A 21,370-nucleotide genomic window follows, 5' to 3' on the forward strand; every position below is an offset into this window, starting at 1 on the left:
TCATGTCTCTTTAAGACGTAAAACCTGCTTTCTTTCTCTCACATGGCCCGTTGTCAGAGGGCATGCCTGTTATTCCAAGTTATCAAGTTCAAGAGAAGGTCTTTTATGGAATTATGCAATCCCACTTGACAAGACAAGTCCCGGGCTTTCTCCAGTCTCTTTATTTTCAAACAATTTTCCACATGAGCAGACAACCTCAAGTGTGAAGTGAGAGAGTAAAGAGGGAAGGATTTGATATCCAAGGGAAACGGAGCATGAATTCACTGGAGGTTGATAGACAGAGCAGGGGCAGCCATGCTATTTACCCTCAGAGATCTCCATGGGTCAAGGCTGTTACAGGGCCACATTCCCCTTCTTCTTGATCTTGTCAAGAAAGACTGTCAGGCTGATGAAGAGATAGGGTGTAGATAGATGATTGCATCGCACGAACACTGGCTCTGCAGCCAGTCAGACAGCGAAGTGACTTTGGCTGTTTATACCTGCTACTGATTGATAAAGAGAGAAGAAGAAGGATGGATGGATGGAAGGATGGATGAACACTGTTGTACCAACATAACATACAAGTGCTGTCTTGAAATGTTTTGGTTTGATGCTGTCGTTTGCTATAATTGTTCCAAACAAGGGAAAAACCAAAATGGCATTAATCAATGCTTGTCTTATCTCCATTTTTTCTTTCAGTTTGCAGTATCTGGAAGGTGGTGTCATGGGTATGTGTATAAGGTTGGTGGAAACATCTCGTTTTTTGTTTGTTTTTTAACTATCTAAAAAAAACTGCTTCTTAGTTCAAGCTGAAAAGCTGATTAAATAGTCAAATCCACTCATAAACTTGCTCTTTTTTGTATTTGATTTGATTGATTGATTTATTTGTTTGTTTTAAAAAGCAACATGTAAATATTTGAAAATATTTTTACATTCAATAAAAATATTTAGTTGTTTCATATGGAAGCCCATTTCCACCAGTAAAAAAAAACAACAAAAAACTACTAGGAATAGTAAAACTAAAAAAAAATCTTAAGTCAGAATTATGACATACTATCACATTAATTACATAATTAATATACTATCTTATTTGAGACAATATCTCATCATTATGAGATACTAAGTCATAATTAGTATCTTAACACACAGTAACACTAAGATACTGTGATACTAAGTCATAATTATGAGATACTAAATCATAATAAAACACAAAAAATAGGAATAGTAAAATAAAAAAAATTCTTAAGTCAGAATTACGAGATACTATTGCATTAATTACATACATATTATACCTGTCAACATTGAGCTGTTCTAACTTATCCTGGGTTACCATGACTATCTGTCAACAATGAGCTGTTTTGCAAAGCTTCATTTAAGACAATTTTCTGAAATAATTCATGAACAGTAACATTGCAGTGCAAACAAATCTAACGTTGCACACCCTTGAACCAAGCAGCAGCCATGTTGAAATTCTCAGCTCTGTCTGTCCCTGAATTGCTGAGATATTTGACAGACAGAGGTTCCTTGCTCTAATGATAAGATTTAACATTTCTAGTTTGTTTTTTTTTACTGGCGGAAATGGGCTTCCATTATTGTTAGCGTAATGCACCTTTTGGAATGTTGGTTAGCATTAGCATTAGTGCCTGTTAACATTTATTGAGATATTTGATGGTTGTAGATGTATCTTACTTTTTCAGAGATTCTTCTGACATTTTGCAGCCAGCGAATGTGTTGTGGATTTACTTGTTCTCCCTGAGTGTGTTTTCCTTTGTTTCTGTCACAGTTTAATATTAAGTAATTGGTTTTGTGAATCCAGACCTAGCCAGTTTAGCGGAGCTACGATGGCAGCTTTGTCCTCTCTCTTCCACTACATTTTGGTCGCAAAAACATCTTTTGATTAGTTTTTGCTCTGCCTATTTTACCGTTCTGAAAAAGCAAGGCACACATGGTACACCAACTAGCACTTCTAACCTCAAAGTCTTCAGCTCTTGTTTACTTTTATTTCTTTATGAAGAAGATACATTCAAATATAATAGGGGCATTTTCTGTAGAAAGAATCACTGATTATTTTGATGTTTCACCGTCAAAAAGGAAGTTAATCCCCATTTGTTGATTTTGGGTTGATTGAAATAATAAATACCATTGTTTGGCTTTGTTTTGGGTGTTTTTTTTTTGGGTTTTTTTTTGTCAGTTTTAACAATGACGAACAAAAACATTCACCAGATGTAAGGACTATAATATTCCGATGCCACTATCCCTTCAGGGATGAGATTTTACGTTTGCAACCTGACACCGTTTCTGTGTCCTATAAGCGAAAGAGCTGTAACTCACTTCAAAGGCAGCAGGCATCAAATCACGGAGCGCCCATAAATTCACCTGTCACATCTCGGCCAATGGGAATGCGGCGTTAAATCTCTGCTGTCAGGCTGGCGGCCAATGGAAAGACGAAGGCAGTAAATCTGTCAGGGTTGGTCTGTTAACGGTGTTGTGGGGTGGTTGGGGGAATCCACAGGGAAGGAGGGAGAAAGTGAAAAAGAGTGCATGGCAGAGGGATGGGTGGGGTGGGGGTGGGGGGGGAGGGGGTAGCACGAATGCTACTGAAAATGTTTATTCTTTACATTCTTTTGATTTACAAAGGCGTCCCCAAAACACACACACTGTGTTGATCATTTTGTGGGAATGCGAAGAATTAAAAAAAAAAATTCAGGATAAAGACAAGACTAAACATGAAAGGAGGCTGCCCCCCCCCCCTTATGAGTACAGATGGAGGTGGAAAACACCAGCAGAAACACCCATAAAGGTTTACTGGGAGCACCTCTGTGTCTGATGCTGGCTGTCTACACTGAAAATGACTGATGGCCTTCTTTAGTGCCCTTCTGCATCATCGTGCACCAAACCTGAACGTTGACTGCTTGATAATAGCAGTAACCCAGTAACCTCTGTCAGTCCTCCCATAGCAGCATCACCACACCAGTCCATCCTGAACCAGATGTCCACTCCTCCTGTAATGCAGCCAAGCCAAACAGCTACGCTTGTAAAAGGTTTTTTTTTTTGTTTTTCTTTTACAGTCATAAAAAAACACAGCTGGATCCAAATACTGGCAGCTGTGGGTATTTCCACATCCAAAAGCGTGCAATCCTTGAAAACTAATTCACTTGCCCTGCTGCAGGAAAAGAGTAAGCAGAGAGGAAAACATCAGGCAGAATATTTCCCTATTAACAATACCCTTGGTGGTGTGCTTTCATTATCCTATCAAATTTGAACATTTTCATGTCGTAAATCTTTTCGCGATTATAAAAGGGAATTTGTCCTGCTAAGGCAATGCTATTTCTTCACCAACCAAAAAAAAAAAAAAAAAAAAAAACTTTCGCTTTACAAATCCCCACAATTTCTTCACCAGCACATAACGACGTTCAATAAACTAGACGCGTTAGTGTTGACAGTTTTATCCCGCATCAACAAAAAAATTAAGCATCAGCATCACAATTTATAGTCATCTTATGTCATTACTATGAAAACTTTTTTCTTTTCTTTTTTTTTTTTTTTTTATATCTCCAGCAACAATAAATAGACATGTGAGTTATAGCCAAAGGCTGGCTTGGTGCAATGGCGGAGGTGTTGTTTTTGGATGGCTTTCCTTGAAGTGGCCATGATTCTCACATTCTATGGGAATCCATAAACAGTCCCAGCATGGGCAACTGGGCTCATAAAGCACGTCAGGCTGCCACAATGCTGCTAAAGCAAAGGGGAGGACCAAGTCCAGGCCTGAGGACTCCTCTTTTCAGCTTCAGCCAAAGGCAGCTTTTCAACACATCATTTTCAAGGCTTTGATTTTTGTAGTTTAGTTTGTTTAATCAAATTAACTATAATGGAGCAACTATAATGAAACCAGGGTTGTGGTCAATTAAAATTTTCAATTGAAATTATGTTTTTAACTATCCATGTTCAATTACAATTCAGTTATGATTATGGTTACTGATAATTTCCGAATTACAAATAAATGACTATTAGGGGAGTGGTGGCCTATTGGTTAAGGAAGCGGGCTTGTAATTGGAAAATCACTAGTTCGAGTCTCACCCTGGCCATCACTGTGGGATGTAGAGCAAGTCCCTTAACCCTAACTTATCTGCTCCCTGGACGCCACCGCTAACCCTTGGGGAAAATGGGTAAAAATGCAGAGAAGAATTTCACTACAGTGATCAATAAAGGTTACAGTATTATTTGTCCCCTGAAAGTCAGTTACAATTACATTCTCAATTACTAACGTTAAATTCTAATTTCCAACTTGTACTCATATAGCGTTGTGATGATTGTATGTGGTTTTGTATGTGTGTGTGTACAATGTTGTTTTAGCATCTTGACATTTTTGTGCATTGATTATAAAGTCTTATGTAAAAGCCCAACTATCAGTTACATTTACATTTACATATTTATATTGTTACTCTGTAAAATGGTATAGTCCTTATTGAGAAAAAAAAAAAAAAAATATATATATATATATATATATATATATATATTCTAACCCACTAACCCTTACCACCTGTATGGGTGTAAAGATTCACTGACACGTAGTGGGAAAACGTGATATGAAACATATTTTAAGACTTGTTAACTTCATATGTGTTAGCCATAGAACAGTTTTTGGTTTAATCAAAATATAATTGACAATTTATATAAAATATCCATGGTAATTACAATTACAAAGAGGGTGCAGGTGCTGGCCCACGTCACACTGCAATAGCTTAGCATTAGCATTAGTTAGCATTAGCAAGAATTTGCATGAATTTGCACTAGGATTAGCTAACATTAGCATTATTTAGCATTAGCTAGCATTAACATTTGCATTAGCATTAACCTAGCAATAACATTAACCTAGTAGTAGCATTAACAAGCATTAGCACTAACGTAACATTAGCATTAGCCTAACATAGCACTAATCTAACGTTGGCATTTTCCTAGCATTAGCATTAACCTAGCATTAGCACTAACCTAACATTAACATTAGCTTAACATTAGTACTAATCTAACATTAGCCTAGCATTAGCCTAGCAATAGCACTAACCTAGCAATAACATTAACCTAGCATTAGCATTAACCGAGCATTAGCATTAACCTAACATTAGCATTAGCCTAACATTAGCACTAATCTAATATTAGCATTAGCCTTGTGTTAGCATTAACCTAGCAATAGCAAACATTAACAGCAATAGCTGAACATTGGCAATAAGGTTTAAAATGTTGACATTTCCAATAGAAATACATAGGAAAGAAAAAATGTAATAAGTCAAAAGTTTAAAAGTTACAAATTATAAAAGTACAATCATAAATCTCAGGAACATTCTGAATTTTTTTTTAGCTTATTTGTCAAAATCGGACAAACGGTGTAGGAGGAGTTAACAGAGACGGAAGAAAAAACAGATAATCTGAATCTAATTATCTGAACTCAATTACAATCCAAATACGATTACAGCAGCAATAGATTTTTTTTAATTACAATTACGACTACATAATTGTAATTAATTATCAATGATGCTATTACAATTATAACTGAACCCAACCCTGAATGAAACACAGAAGAGGAAGATGTTTCCCAAACTTAGTCACTCATTGTTTGCACTATTTTGATTCTCTTTAATGTGCGTGGGGTGAAAATATGAGGGCAGGAGAAGTAAAACAGTGTGGTTAGTTTTATTACAGTGAGCCATTAAACAATACGCGGGTCGTGGCCTTTGCCCTGCTCAGACAACATAATGGCAGCTCCTTTAATATGTTTACTGTACTGGATCCAACCCGCTGTCATTGTTTTCCCCTCTGTTGTTTCTGTTTAGCAGGACAAGTCATTGGATGGCTGCTCGGGCCCCATCGACTGTGACATCAAGATTGTGTAAGCCAACAGATGATGATAATTTATTGACTCTAATTCACAAAGTCCACTCACACACAAACACACAACGAGGAGAGCGACTCTTTCCCCGAACGCATCGATCAATAACAGGGCCCTCGCCCCACACGTCTCTGACAATTTTACTGCATGTTCCGTACAGCATGTCAAGCCATGGCGTTTCAAACTGTTATACTCATTCCTGTATAATTAATATAAATTACCTCGCAGCTTTTTATGATGGTGCAACTGTAATTAGTGGATGAAAGCCCATCACTGAGCTGCCAATGGCGCTGCAGGGCGATCCAGATGAAAAGTGAGGCTCTAAACACACGCATCCTTGGATAGGATCACTTTTAACCCTTTCCCTTCCCTGCAGTGCCCTCGCTAGGATTTCACCTAATTACATTTACTGCCATATACTTCTGCAAACCTCATCCTCTTTAACCTTCAGCCACCCACAATCACCACAAGCACACACTCGAACATTAGCAGTCGCCGTTATGTCCCAGCAAACTGGTGCGATAACAGTAAACTGGTGCCATAATGAAGTCCATTTATAATTATCTTTGCCTTTCTTTCTGCTTTTTCTCCAGTAAAATGCTTAATAAGAAGCATCCACACAGTCTCTACTTGTTCCATCATTGCTTTCATGAAGAGACACTGATTCAGGAGCTGAAATGAACTGGAGCAAAGCCAAGACAGGGATGGGCAACTCTATCACAGCGGGGGGCCACAAACATGTGATTGTATCTGATCCGAGGGCCACATGATCAATATTCATGTCAGCATTTAAAATAATGACCAATCAGAGCATTAACACAAGGGGAAACATTAATTGTTGTTGTTTTTTTGGTGTAATTGTGCATATTTTTCTGCCATTTCCTGCATTTTTGTTGTTGATTTGTGCATTTTCGGGTTCACTTTCTCTATTTATGTTGTTGTTTTCTGTATTTTCCTGTCATTTGATGTAATTTTGGAGCTATTCTGTAATGTGTTGTTGTTTTGTGTGATTTTGTAGTCATTTTGTTTATTTAAGTGGTTGTTGCGTCTGTCTTTTTTGTCATTTCATGAGTCATTTTGTGTACTTTGTGTATTATGTTGGGATTCATATTCCTTCCAGTTTCTTGAATTTCAATTTTTGGAGATTCACTTTGTGGGCCGCAAAAAATTAAAATGCGGGCCACATGTGGCCCCCGGGCCGCCAGTTGCCAATCGCTGCTGTAGGACTTTCGACTACCACCCACTGGTAATTTTGTTGGCTAAAATTTTTAGACAACAATGAGACTATGACTGATTAAAAAATACATGTGAACGAAAACTATGTGAAAATATATTGTTTTTTTTTATAACATTACACGAAGTTGCATTTTTAGAACTAAAACTAACATTATTCACACTGTGTCATAGTATTTGTCAGCTACAATTTCTTCAAGTGACAATAAAGAGACTGACTGATTTTAAAAAATGGATGAAAGGTATAAAAATATATTGATATTTTCATTAACTAATAAAAACAAAACGATAATTTTGTCTCATGGGACGAAATCCAATCAGAACGTATTGACCACATCAAATCTGTGTATTTACGAACATTAACACTATGCTAAGGTTACATTTATTCATATATTTTGGTTAATCCGCAACAGATTTATTCAACTTAATTTTTAATGTTACTAAATGGCATTTTTAGAACTAAAACTAACATGTATTCACACTATGTTTGTAATAAAACTATGCTTGGATTCTTTTATTTTGAAAATCTTTTCCATAATGAGGCACTCGTGACTTTATATCCAAGCATTAAGGTATTAAAACTATTTTAATCTGCAATATCAACATTGTTGAGTTAACTGTATTGAACACGTGAATGAAAACTATATAAAAGAAATATATATTGATTTTTTTATCAACTAATAAAAATTATAATTTCGTCACATCCAATTAGAACTCATGTGATCAAATCAGTTTGTGTGTATATAAAAAATATTAATACCACCCATAACGGAATAATAAATTGTGATTTTTTTTTAAATGCATACACTCATGTATATTTTAATTGACTATACTGTATATGTAACAGATTTAGTTGACAAACATCTTGGCATAACTGATTTGACTAAAACCTTGACTATTACTGAAATTGCATTTTGACTAAATCTAAATTGCATTTTAGTGAGAAGATTGTAACATTTCCTGTTAAAATGAACAGTGCCGCCACCATCTTGTAAGTAAAACCAACACACAAACACTTTTTGCACTTGTTTTTTTAAAGGTTTTTCCACTTGAGCTCACAAAGCAAACAGTAAGCATAGAAACCTGATTAAAGCATCACCTAATTCACATATATAAGCCTCCTATAACCATTTTCTCTTCAGATTTAACTGGTTGTTATCAGGGGAAAAGAGGTATGAAATTTCCCAAAGGGTATATAAAACACAAGGCCCACTAATTTACTTTCTGCATTCCAACATTATACCACTCGTGTGTGATCTTTTTTTTTTGAGCTAAAGCCCTTTAGGCCACAGACGGCTCTGCAACAACGGCTTTGCTTGATGGTTTCGCACTTTGAAATTGGAGCCAAATCTTCCACAAAACCTGCACATTTAACATGATCTGGAGCTGAATGGCTTTTAACAGACACCAGCAGCTGTAAGATTAAATCAGTGGGTGACATAAAGAGTCACGAGCCCTGTTGCGGGTTCTGTGGGGATGAGGAGGAGGACCTGAGGCATTTCTTTTATTTTTGTCCACATGTGGCTAATTTTTTGGTCAGTGTACAGTCATGGTTAAGGTTTATGGATATTGATTTGCGAATCACACCACAGAAACTGTGTCTTTGAGGGTAAATGTACACACTTTTTGAATATGATTATTCTGCTGGGTAAAATGTGTATTTTTAAAGCTGAAACTATATCAAATGTATGTATAAAACACATTAAGAATAGAGTTTATCATCACTATATGCTAGAAACAATTATAGCAACAAATAATAACAGAATAACTGAACATGAAAAGAAATGGACTGTCTGCTTACTTATGTTAGACATATAGTTATTAGTAGAGGTGTGTATTGTCTGGCATCTGGTGATACGATTCATATCCCCATACATACAGTAGGTCATAATACAATACAATATGATAAATATCCCGATATTAAAATATAAGGCGATTATTGTGATTTTTTTGTTTTTCATATATGACAAGAAACAACTAATCTGTAAATGTGTACACCTTCATGAGAACATTATGTATGAAATATATTTTATTGGCATATTTTACACTCAAAACTTTGGCTTTAACATGTCATGTGCCAACAACTTAAAATAAAAAATAGCATACAATCTGCCTGTGGCTTTTAAACCAACTTTGACTTTAGTGCAACATGACTTTAGTGCAACATGACTTTAGTGCAACATGAATTTAGTGCAACATGACTTTAGTGCAACATGACTTTAGTGCAACATGACTTTAGTGCAAAATGAATTTAGTGCAACATGACTTTAGTGCAACATGAATTTAGTGCAACATGAATTTAGTGCAACATGACTTTAGTGCAAAATGAATTTAGTGCAACATGACTTTAGTGCAACATGAATTTAGTGCAACATGAATTTAGTGCAAAATGACTTTAGTGCAACATGGCTTTAGTGCAAAATGAATTTAGTGCAACATGACTTTAGTGCAACATGAATTTAGTGCAACATGAATTTAGTGCAACATGACTTTAGTGAAACATGAATTTAGTGAAACATATTGAAAAAACACAAGCTGGTCAACATGCCCAGGTTTCAGCACACGTCTTTGTGCAGGTACAATGTCTCCTGTAGTGACTTTCCTGGTTAAATAAAAGTTTAAAAAAAAAATCAATCAATATGGATGTATTTTGAATCGATCCGAGAATCGCGAGACGTAATATCATGATATATCACCAAATCGATTTTTTTTCACCAACACCCCTAGTTATTAGTTGTACTTTCTTAAACGTTTGCCATTTGAATGGTGCAAATGTTTTGCCAATTGTGTCGTATTTTGTTTATTGATTATTATTTTTTTTTCATTAGTATTTTTGATGTGATTTTTCCATTCTGTTTTGTTATTATTTTTTTGTTTGCTTTGTGCTCCTTTTCTATTCATATTTCACTTTCCTGTCACAACACTATGAATGTGTGGATGATTGTGGAATGAATGTATGGGGGAGTGGATGGGGGTTGGAAGTCTGTTTTGTTATTTTATTCTGTAAAAAAAAACAAAATTGAAGAAGAAAAAAAAAGTCACATGCCTGTATCTGAAGATCACTATGCACTGAATAATCACAAACATATACAAGAGAAAGAATACATTTGAGTGATCAGAAAAGGAACAATCGGGGATACCTAAGACGGAACATCGTAAATAGATCATTTCTGCTCCCGTTGTATGCATCAGAAACCAGCATGATGTAGTGTTCTATTCTCCACAGAAAGGTTTCCTTCATTTGCATTCAAATGAGTGTAGGTGGTTAGTGAGCAGAGGTGTGTGTGTGTGTGTGGGGGGGGGTGCATACATGGACGCACACAGTTCACCATCTAACACAGTAGCTCTCTCTCTCTCTACATAAAGGAAATGAATCAAGTCTGACTCCATAAAACTTATCTCCATGTCACAGCACACAGAGCCATGTATAAGCCCCACATCATAGCTGCATGAATGAGTCTCCTCCTCTTTGTTTTCTCCATGGCCATGTTTATGGCCCTCAGCCTTGCACTGTGGCACTCACACCAGAAGATGGAGCTCTTATACTCTGACTCTATACTCATTGATCTCAACTCTGTGGACCTCAAGAACAAAGAAAACAGGTTAAAAAAAATAAATAAATAAATAAAATCAACTCAAAAATGTTGATATTGCAGATTAAAATACTTTCAACGACTTTGATGCTGGGATATGAAGTCACGAGTGCCTCATTATGGGAAAGATTTTCAAAATAAAAGAATTCAAGCATAGTTTTATTATAAACAGTGTGAATACGTGTTAGTTTTAGTTCTAAAAATGCAATTTAGTGACATTAAAATTTTAGTTGACTAAATCTGTAGCAAATTGACTAAAATATATGTATAAATTTAACCTTATCATAGTATTAATGTTCGAAAATACACAGATACAGTAGATTTGATGAGGTCAATGCGTTCTGATTGGATTTGGTCCCATGAGACAAAATTATAGTTTTATTTTTATTAGTTAATGAAAATATCAATGCATTTTTATAGCTTTCGTTCATATTTTAAATCAGTCAGTCCCTTTATTATCACTTAAAAAAATTGTAGCTGACGAATACTATGACACAGTGTGAATACATGTTAGTTTTAGTTCTAAAAATTCAATTTAGTGATATTAAGATTTTAGTTGACTAAATCTGTAGCAAATTGACTAAAATATATAGTATTAGTTTTTCAGCAAGTTCATTTTGTATTATTTTCTAATATGTTAAGGTCTCATTTGTTAGACTATCACACGAAAGTCAAGGACACCTAAAAGTTATCAGCAGATGCCTCTGAAAAAGACTTGCAGTTGACAGTCGAAACATGTCAGGGGATCAAAGTAAATTTCTGAAAAAATTTAACCATAGCACAGTCTCGTTATTGTCACTTATAAGAAATTGCAGCTGATGAATGCTGACACAAATTTTTAGTGGAAAAAATGTGACACTTTAAGATAACATAAGTTGTGTTCATCAGGGTCCCCATGGTCATGAAATTCCTGGAAAAGTTATGGAATTTGAAAAAAAAAAAAAAAGATTTTACAGTCTTGAAAAGTCATAGGTAATTTTACTGCTTTGGAAAAATTTTGGAAATATAGCCTATTTTATTTTAATGTTTAAAATCCAACCTTCGCTATTTACTATGGGATCTAATTCTTTAACTCTAACACCTTGTGTTGTACATCGCTTTAAATAAATGTGTCTGCAAATTGAAATTGTAATCTTATAATTAAACATGGTAACAGTTGTTTGTTACATTCAATAGCTGATGCATCGTGATTTATAAATATTGCAAAATGGGCGTCAAAGGCGATTGTGCTATTATATGATGCTCTATGATGGATGATGTGACACATTTTTGCTACTAAACATGGCACACTGTCAGACTTCTTTTACATTAGTACAGTTGAAAGGCCCACTCTTTTTTGCGCTCTAATGTTCTTGAATAGATCTTAACAGTTAAGAACTAAGTCATGGAAATTTGGTAAAATATTTTTTGAAAAGTTTTGAAAAATCATTGTGAAAAAAAGTGTGGCAACCGTGATTCATCTTCTTTTTCTGAGACACGTGAAAGAATACCACAGGCGATGACGGTGGTTAGCATTTGTTTTACTTCAGGTCATTGAACATCAACCACAAAACAGAACAAAAAACAGCCAGCCATCACTGGAATGTGTATTATTTTATCCTCACATTGATTAATGCATACGAAGCAATCAGTGCAAGACCAAAAGAAGAGGAAAGAAATGAAAAAGACAGGTACGTAGTCCCAAGAATGTGACTGGATCTTCCATAGCTACTTCCCATGATTGCTTTTGAAGGAAGTAGAAATCACAGTAAGACGAAGTATGAAGATCCATGAGGTCAACTGTGGCTCATGGGGGAGATGTGGTGCTGATGGAACTCTATCGGAGGAGTGACCACTTGATCTGTTCTTTGGCAGACTGGAGCACCTGTAGGAGATACGCAGTGATGAGCACAAGGATTATGGCTGCAACTAACGACTATTTTAATAATTGACTACTCATCAATTATTGACACGATTAATCGACTAATCAGATGATAAATAGTAGAATTTTTTGCTCTATGTTGCTACAATCTTTTAAGTAAGCTTTTTTTTATTGTGTCAAGGGTGAGATGCTCCCAGAATAGGGGTGAGCAAAACAGACAAAAAAATGTATCCTGATAAATTTCTGGTATTTATCACGGGAACGATAACAATTACGACAAATAAAAACAAATGAATAAAACAAATCCCAAGCTAAAGTTTAAACAGCTTCCTTACAAACACAAAATACACTGAATAAATCAACACTAGAATCTGTTTCAGTAATAGTATTTACAAATTAAAACTCCATTAGTGTTATTCTATGCAATTCATTTTTTCCTCTTTTATAATGAAATTCTTTTCTCAAAAACAATAAAAAATAATAATAACTCCAATAGGATTTTTACTGCTGCTGGATCTTGTTTCTTTTATATCTGATAATGAGTTACAGTACATGAAGGTATGATTGATAAAGATCTCTCTGATTACCTATAATTAAACCAGATCAGGCTGAGGATTTAATCGTTAATCTGAGAGCAGTACTAATAGTATAATTTGGGGTAATAATCAGAAAAGTTAAATTACTGTCTCATGGGACCAGCTTTGTCTGTGAACTTTATACTTGGTTTCTTCCTGTAACGAAGTTGTTAGCGTTAGCTTTTGGAAGTATCTATTGATACGAAAACGTATCAATAGACCCTGGGATTATGGGTATGTTTTCCAGACCTTTTCTACATACGCATATTGTGCCTGTATTTTCACCATGTGAATGTGCCTGACTCAAGAATTCTTACTTCCGCTGCCGTGGGTTCGAATCCCGCTTTTGCCATTTATGTTTTTTCATTTAAACATATTTAACACGGCAAATTCCCCCTTTAAAAATACATGTACGAAACAAAAGAAACATTTAAGGGTATTTCCTGGGTTAGGGCTAAAATAAAAGGATTAGTGGGGTAGCTAAAAATAAATGAGTTATTTTAAAAGGGGACATATCATGGTTTTAAATCCTTCCTTTTTACATATAAATCATACAGTTGTGGTCTATATAAAGCGGAACTGCAATGCTTGGGTCTGAATTCCTCATTATTATAGCTCCACCCCTTTTCTACCCCTTTTCTGATGTGCATCTGAGAGCAACTCGTTTTAGGGCGGTCTCTTTAAATGCAAATGAGACACTCCATACCCCGCCCCCTCTTCAGGTGACACTCGGTTCAACTACACCCTGCTCGGCCATTTTTGTAGTTTGATAGAAGAGATACGGCTATGTAGCGGTGCATGAACTTTTTATTCAGAGGTTATTTACAAAATGTCAACAACAGAAGACTTGTCCATCCAGCCTTACATGTTAAAGCCAGAGTCGGACCCGGCAGAGCGAGATGAAAATGAAGATGATGAACCTGCAGAACCCTAACAAGTGAGCTAACACAAGCACCGAGCTAACGCTAGCGCCAAGCTAATGTCACGAAATGCATTTTAATACAGTCTTTTCAAAGACAAAAACGGCAAAATGAAATGACTAATGAAAACTTTAGACTTAAATTAAATCACGTAGGCCATATCATCAAGGATCTAAAACGAGCACACAACGCTAACATATGAAGTCTGAAGATGGTGCAACTGCTAATGCTAACAAAACAATGACAGGGACGTCTTATCATCACACGTTTTAGCGTTATTTACAGCTTACTGAAGTGCTCTGTTCGTCGTCTCCAAAGATAGAAGGAATTGAACCCTCAATCAGACAAAGTCTTTCAGCAAATCCTTCTCTATACTGGCGGAGGTTGCTGAAGCAATCATCCTTGAAGTGCTTCGCGCACACAAAAATGACCTTACCCACAGATGTGGGTACATTTCCGTGAAAAATAAAACTCGGGAGACGGTGTAATGAAGCGTGTGGGTTACTACATCCAACAACCCAACATTTTGACTTATCCTCTCGTAACTTCGGCATCCTTGAGCTTGGACTACAAAATAAAAGCGAGAAATAAAAATGGCGGATTGCTCGAAGTGTTGGACCTGGAGTGATGTACTAATTTGGCAGTTCCGCTGCAAATACTGTGATGTAATAGTTCAAAAAACGTAATAGAGAATAGAAAATTCGAAACAGATTGAAAAATATGAGCAAAACAGAATATAAAGATATCTACGGAGCACCTGAAGAGACTAATTTGATTTTTTCTGTACTTCTAAGCACTCTAAATATACAACAAAATGCATTTAAGGGCTAAAAAAGTGGATTTGTCATGATATGTCCCCTTTAAGTAGCGTGGTGCACCCATCACGTCACCTAAACTAGCCAATGAGGGGCGCTGCAGATGCATAGTGTGTGTCTGTGTGCCGTAACATGCATACAGCTCTGAACAAAGATATATACAAGGTGAGATGAGCCACTCCTCATGAAAAACAATGTTCAGAGCTTGAAAAAGACGGTTATGACGTAACCAACAATTGTCAACAATTGCATTTGTTGGTGACTAATTCTGTTATCGATGTTTGTCGACTAAACGTTGCACCCCTAACACGGATCAACCTAAGAAAAGCTTTAACTGTGGTTTATACAAAAAGTAGAGCACCAATCAATAAATTGGAAGTACCATTTTTTTTAAAAACTGAAAACTAATGAATAATCCTAATTCATTAGATGAGGACTGAATCATAACCATAAAGCAGGAGAACTGAGCACAGCTATTCATCACGACCAGAGAATGATGGTGGTCGCCACTCTCAGATCTTTTAAACTACAAAATTAATCAAACAGACACATGTGGGAACAAAAGGACAGAAACCATTGTTAGCTACCTACCACCTCAACGCTTTATAATAGGTAATCACACACAACACAATGTGAGATCTGACGGCCTAGAAGTGAGTGACAACCCAGCATTAGAGGAGAATGACGCAAGAAAGATGTCCTTGTGATGTCAGATTGGGTTTTAACAGTCAATAAACTAATGGATCTTGTAAAGTGAAGAGCAGAGAGTGGATGGAGGGAAGGAGATGTCTCACCTGGGTGACAGTCTGCTCTGTCAAAGGCACATCATCTCCCTGCAAAAGCAATCAGATCAGAATTTACAGCTGAAAACAACAGGAGACTTTCTGACAGAAAGGAGAAGAAGCACTTACTCTGAGAGCCACTCGATGCACAACCTGCTGTGGGTCACTCTCCAGAATCACCCTGCAGGACGTTAAAAACAGACTATTAGTTAATAATCAGTTAATTAGACAAACTCAGCAGATGATTTTAGCTGCATATTGTGAATATATTGTGTACCCTCCATCTACGATCTCATCCACTGCCAGGAACAGCCCCTCCATGTTCTCCAACAGAGCCCTCCGCTCCACATTTTTTCTGCAGAGTAACAAGCAAACTTGGAACGCACTGTTTCTCAAATGGGGGTACGCAATGGCACTACATGGGGTACTTCAGTGAGAGTGAAAGATAAAAATATGAGGTTTTATGATGTTTATTTTTAGTAGGCCTGAACGATTTGGGAAAATAATCTAATATGATTTTTTTTCCTCAATATTGCGATTGAGATTTAATATGCAATTATTTTTTCAAGGGCCTTTTGTCATGTATTTTTCAATGAACATAAGGAAATACTTGGATTCAGAAATAAGAGAAAGGCGGTACTTGAGCCAAAATAATTTGAGAACCACTCGTTCTTCAAAACATTTCTGTTCAAATGAGAAACAGATGCTGAAACTTACCTCAACATCTGGCTGAGCGAATCAAAGAGACAGTTTAGAACAGCCATAAGCATAAGCTGTGGAAGAAAATACAACATTAATTTGAAATATTGATTAGCAATAATAACTGTCAGGATTCAACAAATAATCACTCTATTTTTTTTTTTTAAATGTATTAAATTATTTAACCTGTTGCTCTTGCTTCAAAGTCAATTCTTTCTTTCAGTTTTAACACCTCTGTTAGATCACCAATTTGTATTCTTTAATAAAAAATAAAAAGCTATTGCGGAGTTAATTACAACTTTATTACAATGTCTCGTACATACATGAGATCATTTCATTATATACATTTTTTAGGGTCACTGATGCAACCAAAAATGATCATGAGCCCCTGTTTGGTATAATTAGTGGATCAAAACACAAGACTGATTTTTGATCAATTGTTCTTTGACAATTATTGACGCATCATTCGTCTACATAATTTCATGCCGCACTATAGCGTTTGCAAAAAGTGTTGCCTTTTCACAGATGATAAATAACACAAATCATTATTCTGTATACTACTGTAGGTGTGCTGTTCCTCTTGTGTTTTAGCTTTTATCTGAGTATCTATTTATTTATTCCTGAATTCTAACTTACCTCATTTTCATGTGAGCTTCCAATTACATAAAAAAAGAGGTCAATGTTGCTCTTGTAGACAACAGTCAGGCCCTCGAGTAACGCAATTTCACCTAAAGGGGGAACAACAGAAAATGAAATTACCTGCACAAACAGCAGCACAATGACTGTCTTTGTTTTTACCGTTACTGTTACTGTTACTTACTGTCAGTCCTGTGTGTTTTATTGAATATGTTCTTCTCAAACGCCTTCTGCTCCTTCACGGTTGGGTAGGTGTCATCATAATACTACAAAAAAATAATACAGTAAATGGTATTTTAAATGCACATTTATGGCTCCTAAAAAATAAATGAAATAAACATGTAACATCAGTTAATTTTTTTTACTTTTGGCCAGTTTGGTTCTGCAAACCAGAGTAAGTTTGTTAGACAATTCTCAGTTTTTCTCGTATTTTGCTGCATAGTATGTGTATGTTTTAGATGTGTCTTGAAGATATCTTTATCCTTTATGGTGTTTTATTTTGCAAGTCAGTTTATACTACTGTTTGTTATATACTAGATTGTCTTGTTTGTGTAATTTTAATCTTGTTCTTAACCACTTTCCTTCAAAAGGCCTTGCTTTTTGCCATGCCGCAGTTGTAAATAAGAACTGTGTAAAAAAAAAAGGTTAAATAAAACAAACAAACAAATAAATAAATAACACAACTAGATACACATTTTCATACGTTTATGGGGAGTGCTTTTTCTAATCATTATGATTATTATTATTACTACTGTCAGGTAGAGACCTGAGGGTGCATGGAATATTTACATCAAACACATGAAGAACCCAAAATGTGGTAAAACTTAAAAAGCAATTTTTCTCATTGATAAACATTTAGATAAATGAACAACAAACTCTGTAAGGGATTTAATATATATATATATATATAAATATATAAACATTTGTGGCTCAGTATGACTGAAAGGCTAAGATTAACAGGCTCCTGATCCAATATTGATATGAGCAAAAAAACAACAATAAGATAATTAGATTATATCAGCCTCCATCTAAAATCACTGATCTAATATATACAAAGTGTCTATAGTGACGGACCCGGACATCAGACAAACCTGACTATAGTTCCGGCACTTCCTGTGCACATGTTCAGTTCCGTCACTGTTGGACCTTTTCTAAATAAGCGTAATTTTAGGGTATTTCCTGGGTTAGGGCTAAAATAAAACTGACAGAACTTTAGCTAGAAGGACACGGGTCCGGCAGTGACAGAACTACCAGCATTTGGCTTACTGTGCATGCGAACACGTGCAGAGGAAGTGCCGGAACTATAGTCAGGTTTGTCTAAGGTCCGGGTCCCAACCAATAGCAACAGCCTAATATATATTGAGGTTCTTTTTTTTTTTTATTGAGATTGTTTTTCAAGATCTTGTAATTTATTCATTTATTTTATTCAATTGTAGAATATTCTTCAGCTGAGGTTAAAATGTAATGTAGAAGCAGAATCTGTTGTAAAACGTACTGTATGTAAATGTAACCAACTGGTTAATAATAAATAAGTCAGTTTTTCTCCTACCTACTATTGGTGACTATTGTTCTCTGTTTGAGTAACATCACTTGATCAAGCATTTTCTAGCATTCCACATTACAAAATGAGTAATAAAAGTATGTATGATTCGCATTGATATCACATTAGATCGATATCGCACAATATGCAAGGCTGCAATATCTGCATCGTATCAGAACTCAGAAGTGAAAACGTTGTATGGGCACACCCCTGGCTCAGATGGTAAAAGTAAAAAATATATTAATAACTTATAAGAGACTGATGTAGTATACAGGGAATAAAATGGTACCTTGGCATAGAGTCGATCTCCATCATTGTCCAGTATCAGGACTGCTTTGACGGTGTACAGGGACGGCTCCTGTGAAGGAAGTAAATGAGTTGAGTCAATGGAAAAAAATAAATAAATAAATGTATTGATTAATTTATAATTACATCCAACTACTCTCTTTGTGTGCCATAGTACATGCTATTTGATAATGATAATATTTCATGAGGTATGTGTTTATTACAAAACCTATTCATAAAGAATGAGACGCAATTTTATTAACATTGCACAAAAATTTTCAAATTAAACTAGTACAATGGTTTACTAGTGATCTGTCCTTAACTATCAGCCAAAAACGTATCATTACCATCTGAATCAACTTATAAATGTTAACGTAACTATGTTATTACTGATTATTTGGTGAATTTATGACTGTGCATTTGGTTGTGCTGGAATTTGGTGTAAATAAATTCATAAAACTTGTATTTAGCATTAGTTGAGTCGCAAATAAATGAAAGAGGAAAAAAAAAATCAGCTGTTAATATTTCATGGAGTATTTCAGAGACACGTCAGCACAGAATGAATGAAACAATACTGAATGTTGACCCGGGCTGATGGTTCACTTCCACATCACCGGTAGAGAGTGTGGGAACTACCGTATGTGGAGGCTAACAGGTTAGCACTAGTGCCAAATCGCTCATTAGCATGTGAACAAGTAAAACCGCAGTCCCAACACATTTCGAAAAAACAATATCTAGTCGTAATTAACACCTCGATTACAATATTCTGAGCGGAAGTAATGCGAGAGTTATAATTACCAGTATGGGAGAATCCATCTTCTACCTTGTTAGCAAAATAACTAATGCTGGTAGCAACGCCTTACGTCATGCGTAAAAAAAATGGCGCTCTCTCCCATTGACTGACATGTGACTGACGTCAGCCCGTACGTTGCGTAAGGGAGGAGTTTATTTCTTGGGTAATAAATGAAAGAATAAATTCATTGGTCAGGCATTAAACGACATTTTTTTTTCTCTCTTCCTGCAAAAATAGGCTATATTTTAAAGATATTTTTTACTTGATTCTGTTAAAACTATTCGGACACTTCATGTTTTTGGCTGTTAGCGCTAAAGGATAAATAAATTAATTTAAAAATGTTAGATAATATCTAAATATGTAATGTTTTTTTCTATATCAAAAGTTTAATATTGATTTGGGTAAATTTTACTTTTGTGGTATTTATTGTGAGACCGCTGAGCATTTATTTTTTACATGTGAGCACACAATATTTTTTTGATTTTATTACAGGATGGAATTTCTGGTCAGGATTCTGGTATTCCCTCACTGCAGTTCGGTTAAAAAATAAAAGATCGTAGTACAGTTATTTTGTACAGACCAATTTTAATTTCTGGCAAGATTTTTCATTCATAAATGTAGATGTGTAGAAACAGAGCCATGTTTTTCCTAATTTTTTGACTGAGTTAAAATATTTTTAAACAATGTTAGGTTTTTCCATTCAAAACCTGCAGTTGAGATTTCCCAAAATGTTGAAATTGGTTTTTTGAGTGATCACTGCCTTATTTAGTTTTAATTTTCTCTTTATTTCTTGATTGTCCATGTTGTGAATTGTGTTTTTATCAGTCTATGTATATTTTTTTAATATGACTTTTTTTGTTATTTGTATTTGTTGTTATTTTTTTATCGTAATTTGTACCACTATGTCACATCCTCTGTTACAGTTTTTTCGTGACGCCCTCTAGCGTCTCTTTCAGTGTGCAGTGCAATCAAAAGTACAATAAAATATAAAAGTTTCAGTATGAGAAAAATTCGACTTTCCTGTTTGCTTTTACTAATCAGTAACACAAATCTTAAAAAGAACACAAATGTGCAAATGTGCAAACAACACAATACAATCATATAGAATAGAACAAGAATTAAAATAAAAATATATAAAACTGGGAAGAAGCCGCCTGTGTTGCCTGTCGGGAAAACCGGCCCTGAACACGTGTTACAGCAAAAATAGCTAAAATTGAAGATTTAATTTTAACATTATTACACTTCTAAACACTACAGCTGATATAGGCACCCGGCAGACCCCTGCAACCCTGAAAAAGGACCAAGCAAGTCAGAAAATGGATGGACAAAGAAAAAAGTAAAGTTTTTTGATTAATAATGTGATTTTGCAGGTGAATATGCTCCTGTGATCCATAGGTGACTGGTAGCAGCTGGTAACATTTAGGCACCTTTTGCAGCAGTAAAAAAAGCAGTCTGTGAATTCATATTTAATCATATTTGTTTCATTAATGCACAGTATAAAGAGGCCACTACGATATACTGTGTATCTGTGTCCCTTTCTGATAGTTTAGCTCACATGTCGGCTATCTCAGAACCTAAAAGGCTCCTTATTTAAATATATTCTTACACGAGGTGTTTATCTGATAACTTTACACATTATCCATGTTTTGTGAACATTTTGTAACAAATATGTATAAAGTCAAGAAGAAACATTCCCTCTTTGGGCATTTCATCAAATTGTCATGAACTGTAACTTTTCTTCTCTTTCCCTGCAAGAAGTACTACAACCTTAAAGA

At 35.4% G+C, this 21,370-nt stretch overlaps 1 protein-coding gene across 1 annotated transcript; it reads right to left on the reverse strand.

Annotated features, from left to right (window-relative positions):
- Positions 1 to 12,188: 12,188 nt before the first annotated feature.
- copz1 (COPI coat complex subunit zeta 1) lies at positions 12,189 to 19,724 on the reverse strand. The gene is made up of 9 exons (XM_028452944.1): positions 19,601 to 19,724; positions 18,807 to 18,875; positions 17,162 to 17,243; positions 16,978 to 17,069; positions 16,360 to 16,415; positions 15,920 to 15,997; positions 15,772 to 15,823; positions 15,655 to 15,693; positions 12,189 to 12,553 (listed from the first exon to the last, which is right to left on the reverse strand). The coding sequence occupies exons 1-9, from the start codon at positions 19,616 to 19,618 to the stop codon at positions 12,506 to 12,508; spliced, it is 534 nt and encodes a 177-aa protein (XP_028308745.1). The 5' UTR covers positions 19,619 to 19,724; the 3' UTR covers positions 12,189 to 12,505.
- Between the last annotated feature and the right edge of the window lie 1,646 nt (positions 19,725 to 21,370).

Source organism: Gouania willdenowi, chromosome 7 (genome assembly GCF_900634775.1).
Source record: "Gouania willdenowi chromosome 7, fGouWil2.1, whole genome shotgun sequence".
NCBI classification, from domain to species: Eukaryota; Metazoa; Chordata; class Actinopteri; order Blenniiformes; family Gobiesocidae; genus Gouania; species Gouania willdenowi.

Coding starts and splice junctions, on each gene's coding strand:
- copz1 (XM_028452944.1), bottom strand. Junction 17,070..17,161: donor TAAAACACACAGGACTGACA/GTAAGTAACAGT, acceptor TTCCCCCTTTAG/GTGAAATTGCGTTACTCGAG. Junction 15,998..16,359: donor TCGCTCAGCCAGATGTTGAG/GTAAGTTTCAGC, acceptor GTTACTCTGCAG/AAAAAATGTGGAGCGGAGGG.